The 10,140-nt window shown below is 33.8% G+C and overlaps 1 protein-coding gene across 1 annotated transcript; it reads left to right on the top strand.

Annotated features, from left to right (window-relative positions):
* The first annotated feature begins 6,088 nt into the window (after window positions 1-6,088).
* LOC127712801 (potassium voltage-gated channel protein Shaw-like) lies at window positions 6,089-9,843 on the top strand. The gene is made up of 2 exons (XM_052219412.1): window positions 6,089-6,595; window positions 8,900-9,843. The coding sequence occupies exons 1-2, from the start codon at window positions 6,143-6,145 to the stop codon at window positions 9,731-9,733; spliced, it is 1,287 nt and encodes a 428-aa protein (XP_052075372.1). The 5' UTR covers window positions 6,089-6,142; the 3' UTR covers window positions 9,734-9,843.
* The last annotated feature ends 297 nt before the right edge of the window (window positions 9,844-10,140 follow it).

The following is a 10,140-nucleotide window of genomic DNA, read 5'->3' as shown; positions in this document are numbered from 1 at the left end:
GACATTATAAATAAAATAGTCAAAATATGGGTACAGCAGTCATCACTGTGTTACAATATCAAAACAAACAATTATTTACAAAAAAAGCACAAAAGCATCTATCAAATTAAAAACCACATTCATTGCTTCGCGTGTCTGACGTCAGAAAATGTAAACGTCACATAAGAAAAAAGTTTGTCATTCAATGTTTATTCAAAACAATTTTATAATTTCACATGGGGAATGTTGGTATACAGGGTTAAAAAATCAAAAGTTATGTTAGAATTAATTTCAGAAAAAGGTACCAGGCTTATATTTTAATACGCCAGACGCGCATTTCGTCTACATTCGTTTCGTCTACATAAGACCCATCAGTGACGCTCAGATCAAAAAAGTTCGAAAGCAAAAACAAGTACAAAGTTGAAGAGCATTGAGGACCAAAAGTTCCAAAAAGTTGTGCCAAATATGGCTCTGATTCTCTTCGAAGTTTGGATTTACTGTTTGTCCATGTTGGTTTAACAAGCTCTTTAACGTTTGCATTAGGTATTGTACTTTCAAATATTTTGGCCATGAGTATCACCGAAAAGACGTTAATTGTCGAAATGCGCATCCGGTGTACTAAAATTGGTACCGTTATGTTATTGCGTCTAAAATGAAGTTCATTGACATATTTACCTTCAAAATTCTACACTCAATCATAAGCTGATATTTTCTATGTTCTGTTATTTTATTAATGCAAAGTCATATATTATTGAGATCATTATCCTTCCACCTTGAAATTACGGTATAACTAGAAATTACGGTATAACTAGAAATTACGGTATAACTTGAAATTACGGTATAACTAGAAATTACGGTATAACTAGAAATTACGGTATAACTTGAAATTACGGTATAACTTGAAATAACGGTATAACTTGAAATTACGGTATAACTTGAAATTTCGAAAACAGAAATTAAAAAGTAATTTACATTATTTGCAATGCAGCATGTACGATGTATATGCGTGCAAATATCAACACAATTATTAAATTTAAAGCCCCTTTTGTTTTTTTTAATACACACCCATAGGGTGACTCGGGATTAGAAATATGGTCACTTTGGTCTTCTTCTGGTCGGCAGTAAAATCCTCGCTGAAGTGGACAATCTTTACGGCTGTGCGGGATGTACAAATACGCATACACGTTTGGTCAGAATGGAGACGTTAAATTTAATGCTTCGATTAAAGAGAGTGCCAAGCTCTTTGCACGTTAAGAACTCTTGCAACAACTCTTTGAGGGGTTCCTATGTGGCCTGTTGCAAGGGAAAGTTTCTGTCCCTATCCAATATATCCAAATTTTCTAGGAAGTCCAAATTTCCCTATACATTCATCCCGGACGGCCTTTTGTACAGGACCTACCTATTATATTTATTGTAAATTTGGTCTCGTCCTGAACATATGCATGAAATGTTTACCACTGGACGTAAAGCAACCAACAATCAATCAAGCATCATTAATACGGAATCCATTTGTGGTATTTTTTTCTGAGATTGTATTGTTGAGTTATAGCGCTTTGTACTAACATTTCAATTTTCATCATAATTGAAATTCACTTTGATATCGGGTTCTCAAGAATGTATTGTTTAGTACAAACTCCGTATCATTAATTTTGTCTTAGTTTACAAAATATTACATGTATTATGCTCAAAATGCTTGATATGTTTACGACTTTATCAAATGCCAAAGTTTGCATGAATTTTGCGATCAAAATGGGAACGCCGTTAAATTCCAGAAGAAGGGAGAATGTCACACTCTTAGCACGATAAAGAACTCTTGCAACAACTCCTTTTGGAAAATGTAGATAACCTGTTGCAAGGCAAAATTTCTACTCCTTCCCCTCATTTTACAGTGCAACTTCAATCTTTTATCGCAGATGACCACTTTGCAGAACATACCTCATGGATTGATTAATAATTGCCGTGTTCCTGACCTAAATATACATGCAATATTAGCCACTGGATGTTTTCAGAAACAGAAATCAATCAACAAAAGTATTAGTAATATCGAAAGTTAAATGCTACGAAAGAGAGAATAATTTTCTCTAAAAATGTCAACTAAACGGTAAATATGCATTTTGTAATGAACGATAGAAGTTGCATCTCGAACTATAAAAAAAAATGTAGCACAGCGACAGGTTTTCGCGGTCTTCTTTCTTTAGGTGATAGTTAAGTCGTCATTTATGTTATATTACAATTTTTTCCTATTCCCGATTATGACAGTTTGACTTGGTGTCAATTCGAATGACGGGTGATGCATGCATAGTAGGAGACGCTTACACTATCGACGCAACCGGTCTCAATACTTTTGGAGTTCACTCAGGTTTTTGTTTGTTACCATTATTTGTCTAAATTTTAAAATTTATAATCGTTTTACGAGATTTGAACATCGATAAAGTACTGGAACCTTAATTTATGAACGCCCTCCATATTGTGAAAGTTGTGGTTACTAGTGGCTGCTGTTCATAGTAATTTATTGCCAGATTGTAAGTAATACTGCTTTAATGTAAATTGTCTATCACCAAGACGGATCCCATATAAAAAAAAGAAGATGTGGTATAATTGCAACTACAGGTCACAGTACGGTTTGCTGAGGGACGTTAAATTGCTGAACATATAGATCAATTAGACCTAGAGATATAATACTACATTCCAAAAAACAAAAACAAAAAAAAACACTCAGTAATATTAGTACATGTTACTCAAAATGTTGCATGAATGGGATAAGTACATGTATAAATGTATATATAGTGACTGGTTTCTCGTGTTTTTCAATACAATCCATGCAGATACGTTTTGCTTTACGGGATGCATAAATACGCAACCACGTCCGATAGAAATGGGAACGTGAAATCCAGAGTCTCATTTAAAAAGAGTGCAGCACTCTCTGCACTTTTAAAAACTTTGGATGTTTGCCTGCTTGAAGCCAACTTTCCCACTTTCCATTTTTCCTTGTTATTCATTTTCAGTTGCAACCCATAGTACCTATTCGTCATTCTGGTCCAACACATTTGCTAAGGAATTATGTTAACTCCGACCAATTATGTCTGTTTAGGTTGCTCAACTTATTTGTCATATATATACGGGACTATACTCTACAAAAAAAAAGAGACGCATAATGGATTTTTAAGAATTTTAATACATGATCGTATTTTGAATGGAAATTTTACAATTACTAATAAAGATATTCACTCAAAACGTGTTTCATTGAGAAGAGGACAGTCAATTCCTTCGAGATTGATATTGATGAATAAAAGTTAACTGATCACAATTAGAATTACTTCCTGTGCCATTAAAGTTAGTACCGTGTATGACCACCCCTCGTTGCTAAGACTGGTACGCATCTCCTCGGCATGGACGCTATCAATGTTCTAATGTTGTTGCGTGGAATTGCTTGCCATTCCTGTTGCAACATTTGTCGGAGCTGATCAAGGGTCTGAGGCGGGGGTTGACGCTCGCGCACACGTTTATCCAGTTGGTCCAATAGATGCTCAATGGGATTCAAGTCCGGTGATTTGGAAGGCCAAGGTAGCACATTGATGTTATTCTGCTCAAGTTAGTCTATTGTTAAACGCGATGTGTGAGGCCTAGCATTGTCCTGCTGGAATAACTCCCTCTGTCGGTCAATAACATGCATAAGGTGAGGTTGGAGAATTTCCAGCCGTTAAATTAGCCGGAACATGTACCAATTCTGTTTTACGGTCATTAGAGATAGCAGCCCACATCATGACGATTCCTCAAGCTGTCAACTTCATGGACACACGAGGAAGCAAAACGTTCAATCATGCGCATGTAGACACGAGTTCTTCCATCATGTTTCTGAAGCATAAAACGGGACTCATCACTGAACCAGATTCTGCGCAAGTTGCGGAATGTCCAGCCCCTCAATCTGTTGCACCACCGGACTCTATTTCGTCTGTAAAACGGCATCAAGACGGGTACAAAATACGGTCTCCTGGGTCTAATGCCATGCTGTCGTAGTCGATTGCAGACTGTTTGTGAGCTGATTCTTCTCAATCCTGGTATCCCAACTGCAGTGGCTGTTGCGGCAACGGTTCGATTTCGTTGAAGAAATACCCGTATGTAGCAATCTTGTCCAGGAGTCGTTAGGCGAGATCGTCCACTCCTCTGGCGGTCCTTAGTACAGCCAGTCTACTGGTATATGTTCCAAAGTCGCGAAATTGTGCTCTGGTTAACATTTTCAGTTCTTGCTACTTCACTTTGGGACACTTCGGCCCGGAGACGGCCGATGACGATATTTCGAATAGCAGGGTCCAACCTTGCTATAACAGCGTTTTAATGTTGTGATGAATTTAATCTTCAAACTTGGTCCTTATATGCGCAAATGTGTAACAGTTGAGTTGACCACAAAATTCTCGTGAAAAACGTTAGCAAAAATCAACCATATGGCAAAATTTGGGGTAATTTGCTAATTTGCATAGCGGCCATTTTGCCTTATCATGACGGCAGCCATTACAATAGGATTATATAAGCCCTTTTAATAAAAATGCCAATATGCAATTACCTATGTCGAATAAACAATTTGTTCGCATATAGGTGAATTGTACATGTTTTTAGGCTTCTGTCCGTGTACAAATGGACATTGTCTACTTTGAAATCTTTCGGCCTTTTTAGTTTAAAAATCGGAAGCGTAACCATTGTGTAATTGCTATAATATCAAATAAAATGACGTAAAATCGTAAAATAGCAAGTTTCAAAACAGAAATACACATGCAAGAAGATATTGTTCATGATTTGTTCGCATATAGGGAAACACCTTGTAGGTTGAATTTTAAAGTTAAATAACTTTTAACTTACCTGCTTTCTTAAGTTTTCGGCCAAATTCTTTTAAAAACATGATGATTTCAACCTTCCCATTTCGTAAAAAGTCAAATTTTAAGCATTTTCCCTTAGAATTACACAGCACTTTTGTAAATATCCGCCAAAGGAAGTTTTTAAAGATACATTAGTTTTAGATACATGACGGAAAAGAACTGGATTATCCGCAAATCTATAATAAATTATATTTTCAATCTTAAGCTAAGGGAAGTAATTTTATCAAAAGGGACAAAGTCACGTGGTGCAAATGATTTAAATAAAGTACCTTTGATTTTGCCATATGCGGCGAAAAAGGTCATATGCACTTTTAGCGAGTCGCAAATTTCAAAAGAACGGGCGTTTAAAACTTGCCTGTAAAAATTCGAAGATGCAATTGAGCGTTTCATTTTACCTTGTAAAATAAATATTTTGCATTTTGAAAAATTCATCCGAGCTATGCGTTTCTTTTTTTTTTTTTAAATAAACATCTGTCATACAAGTGGGAGCTTTAGCTACATAGACATGTAGCTATAAAACCAGGTATAGCGAAGCATTTTCTTCGGGAAATGCCTGTTCCAAGTCAGGAATATTACAGTTGTTTTCCACTCGTTCCGTTAGTTGATATGGTCCAACATTTGACTTTGTCAGTTTCTATGGACTTCACCCTTTTGAATTTACCTTGGAGTTCAGTATTTTTCCGTCTGAATAAGCATGCAATATTTATAACTACACGTCAAGCAAATACGCACCAATTAATTTAAATAATGAATTTGCTTGAAATGGGATATATAACAGAAAATTCATGCAGTTACACAAAATACCCATGACAATTATCTGTTTTATTCTATCCTTTAGATGATGAAACAATTTTATTTAATATTTAAATTTGTTTAATGATAAATCATAAAATAGATTTCATCTAACAGTTAAACGTTACCATAATAAGCAATTATAACGCAATGTTCTATTACCCTATCAATTCAAGTTTTATTATTCCAGTTTTGATCATTATTATCAGACAAATAATCAAATTGTTATGAAATGTACAATCCTGGCTCAGGTTAAGTAATAATTTATTTATTGATAAGCCTAGGAATTGTTTTCGATCATTTATTATGTTGGTGGTAGATTGTTAAATTTAACAGCTTAACAATTGGCAAAAGATAATATAATGGTTTGCCCATGGGAATATTTGGATTTTATTGAAATATCATGCAACGAAGAATTTAGTAAATTATTGTCAGGATACAACCGATTCATTTCGTTTCTCATTTCATTGTAACACATCTAGAAAAATAATTGAACGGTCATGGATAATTTAATAACATTAAATGTTGGGGGAACTACGTTTTTGACCAGCATGTCAACTCTCAAAAAGTACCCCGAAACACGTCTCGGGAGATTGACTACTTCATCACAGGAATATGTTGTTGGCAAAGATTTATATTTTTTCGACCGAAGTTCGGATTTGTTTTCTCGTATCTTAGATTTTTATAGAAATGATGAGATTCATTTGCCAGCCAATTGCTGCAGTCAATTAATTCAAAAAGAGTTAGACTACTGGGAGATTCCATACAGCGATATTCCAGAATGCTGTCGGTCAGCAATACTAAAGAAAGAAACCGATTTAAAGACAGTTCATAAACTGAAATTATCGACAGAAGTTCCTTCAGCATTCGATGGAAATAATAAATGTGCAAATGGAATACTGCGTAAGATATGGTTATTTGTTGATGAACCATTGTCATCGCAACCAGCCAAGGTAAAGGCACAACTTATAAGTATATGATTCAATTTAATCACAGCTCCGGTCAAATCACAATATACATGATATAGCCTGTTTTAGTTTTAATATTATTTAGCGTTATTTCAATTAAAGAAGAGAGATTATACAAAAGGTACAAAGGTTTGCCTAATGTTGAAGAAAAATAGACAACAAAATAACGAATTAAAATTTAAAAAAAAAGATGGAGACAAATAACAGTCCCCAACTCACAGAAAATCAAAGAACTCAAGTGCTCCACAAGAGCCAAATACTGTGACCGTTGTGTTATTGATGTATATCCCTCATTTCCTTTCGATCAGATTTTTTACAGTTGAAATGGATACATGACAACTATCCCCGTCTCTACCATTGGTTTTCCCCTATTAGTCTTTGTTAAATTTGTACTTTTCAAAAAATTGTGCAGAATTTATCTTTGTTTCAAATAAAGAAATACTTGGCATGAGTAAAGTTTTATCCTGTCCAGTACTATAGACAAAATTTCACGTAACATTTCATTGCATATAAGAAAATAACCATCACTGGAAGTTAACCAATCAAATTTTCACCTCTTTTTTACCTTTGTACAAGCTTTAGTTAGCATGTAACCTCAAGTTTCCAAAATATTCTATAGAAAAAAAAAAATAACTGTGCTTTGAAACACCCAAGATGGGTCTCACTAATTAGCGACAAGAAGCGTCATGAAGCGACAAGAAGCGTCAAGAAGCGACAAGAAGAATAATTTTAGCGACAAGAAGACGATTTAGCGACAAGAAAACATATTTTTTTTTATTAAGATTACTTATTCCAAATAAATATTAAAAAAATATGCATTTAATTTTTTTTTAATATATGGGCAGAAATAAATTGATTATTTTTTTTATATTATATTGATAGATGAAGAAATTAAACATTTGTGAGGAAGAAAGGGATTATGTAGTTTTTATTATTATATTGATAGATGAAGAAATTAAACATTTGTGAGGAAAAAGGGATTATGTAGTTTTTATTATTATGTTGATAGATGAAGAAATTAAACATGTGTAAGGAAGAATGGGATAACGAGGCCCGTGTCCCTTGTTTTGTCGCTACAATAACATCCAATTAACACCTTCAACTTTGTACACGCGTCAGACTATACGATAACATGCGACAGAATATACAATCATTGTAAATAGTGAACACCTGTTAAAACCTCAAGATTGTCATTAATTTCCTTCAAACTTCAATCAACATTAAGCTATGCATAAACATGATAAATATCGTTAAATGAGGCAATACACAAAATAAAATGATGAAAAAAAATCACATCTTAATTATGTTTTCCTCTTGTTTGATTTCAGATCTTTGTATTTCGTAATTTGTGTCTGTATTTTCTGGACAATGATGCACAAATAATGCATTTTGCAAATTTATTATATATTGTACAAAGAGAGTTTTAAAAACAAATTATAAGATAAATATATTATTGTTCTAAAACACAAGTAAAATTAATATCATAGTACGACAGGGTAAACGTTATACTTGCTTTATACATAATAAATATTAAAATATCACAAATAAATGTCGCAATTAGATCTATGTTTCAAAATTTTTTTCTATCTATTTTTCTTGTCGCTAAAATTGTTTTCTTTTGCATATTCTTTTAATATTTATTTGGAATAAGTAATTTTGATAAAAAAAAATGTTTTCTTGTCGCTAAATAGTCTTCTTGTCGCTTCTTGTCGCTGAATTATTCTTCTTGTCGCTTCTTGACGCTTCTTGTCGCTAAAATTCTTCTTGTCGCTATTTAGTGAGACCGCCCAAGATATATGTTTATGACCCAGAAATTTTTTACTTCAATGAAATGTAGGATTAATTTCCTACAACTGTCAAATTCAAGGGAATATTTTCTTTCGACCCTTTTTCGTATGCAACCGGATGTGACGTACTATGATTTGGTGGTATTGCACCTGTATGCTGCTAGATTTTTTTAAACGTGTCAGTAGGTTGATGCATGTCTCATTCATGTTTTCTTTTTTTATTTGTCGATACCTGTGATAAAATCTCCGATTAGTTTTATATACACCTTATCATATGATTTAACCCTATTTTAATTTCAACACATATGAAAGTCCACAACAACCATTTGTGGTCTTTCTGAATTTAAACAAGCATATCTACAAATTGTGATGGAGTTGAACATTTAGTTTAGATTATCAAACGATTGGATGATTGGTTAGTTAATTAGTCCTTAAGTTTAATAGATGTTTGTTATTTTATAGATGATATTTCTAGCATTATTCTGGTTATTTTTTTTTTCAGTGCTACAATTTTGCGTACTGTCTGATTGTGATCCTGTCTGTTTTAATGGAACTATTGTTCACCAGTCCAGATTTTAGAATCCCTTTTGAAAGCACGGACAATGTTACCATGACGCAGAACATTGACTTTTTAAAAGATATGAATAACCCAAAGTTTATATTTTTTCTTACGACTGAAATGGAACTTTGGTGGTATATAGTTGATGACTGCCTGCTAGTTTTTTTCACACTTGAGTTTTGTACAAGATTTGCAACTGCTCCGTCAAAAATAACATTCGCCAAGAATTGGTTAAATATACTTGATATCGTTTTGGATGTTTCAATGTGGTTTCGATTCGTCGTCAGACAGTTTGGCTTTACAATTTTGTTGAAATACCAAATATTACTTGAAATTAACCAGTTCTGTTATGCGTCAATATCTTTCCGTATGTTTCGTATAACGCGTCTTTCGAAACAATCTGATGGACTGAAAATACTTTTAACCTCTATTAGAGAGAGCATCAAAGAACTGGTTCTGTTATTCTTAACGATTTTAATGTTGGCAGTGTTTTTCGCCAACATAATATTTTTCGCCGAAATGACAGAGTCGACAACCTTCCCATCATCCTTTGAAGGAATATGGTGGTCTGTTATTACTATGACGACAGTAGGTTACGGAGATCATTACCCAAAGTCAGTACTTGGAAAATGTGTTGGAGGATGCTGTGCCGTTTGTGGAGTAATTATAATTGCAATGCCAATTGCCATTATTGCGACAAATTTCAATACATTTTATTCAAGAATGCAGGATATACGGAATTTCGAAAACCGTGTGAAAAAGATCAATCGTGAGTAGATAGACGACCAGCCTAAATCGCGAAAAGCTTTTCTTAAGAAACAACAGTATAAAACCTGTCATAACAAAGAGGGACATGATTTTTCAAGTCTTCGGCAGAGTTTTTGTAGTTAAATATATGTGTAATTTTATAGAAATGGTATGTAATAAAATCTTTTAATTACCATTTCTTATCGTGTATCGTTATCTTGTAAATAAGATGCCGTAAAAAATATAAAAATAAGAAGATGTGGTATGATTGCCAATGAGACAACTCTCCAAAGATACCAAATGACACAGAAATTAATAACTATAGGTCACGCTACGGCATTCAACAATGAGAAAAACCCATACCGCATAGTCGTCTATAAAAGGCCCCGAAAAGACAAATGTACAACAATTCAAACGAGAAAACTAAAGCATTGATT

This window comes from Mytilus californianus, unplaced genomic scaffold (assembly GCF_021869535.1).
Source record: "Mytilus californianus isolate M0D057914Y unplaced genomic scaffold, xbMytCali1.0.p SCAF_8, whole genome shotgun sequence".
NCBI classification, from domain to species: domain Eukaryota; kingdom Metazoa; phylum Mollusca; class Bivalvia; order Mytilida; family Mytilidae; genus Mytilus; species Mytilus californianus.
Note: the sequence above shows the minus strand (reverse complement) of the source record. Positions and strands in the feature narration are given on the sequence as shown.

Coding starts and splice junctions, on each gene's coding strand:
- LOC127712801 (XM_052219412.1), top strand. CDS start 6,143: ATGGATAATTTAATAACATTAAATGTTGGGGGAACTACGTTTTTGACC. Junction 6,596..8,899: donor TGTCATCGCAACCAGCCAAG/GTAAAGGCACAA, acceptor TTTTTTTTTCAG/TGCTACAATTTTGCGTACTG.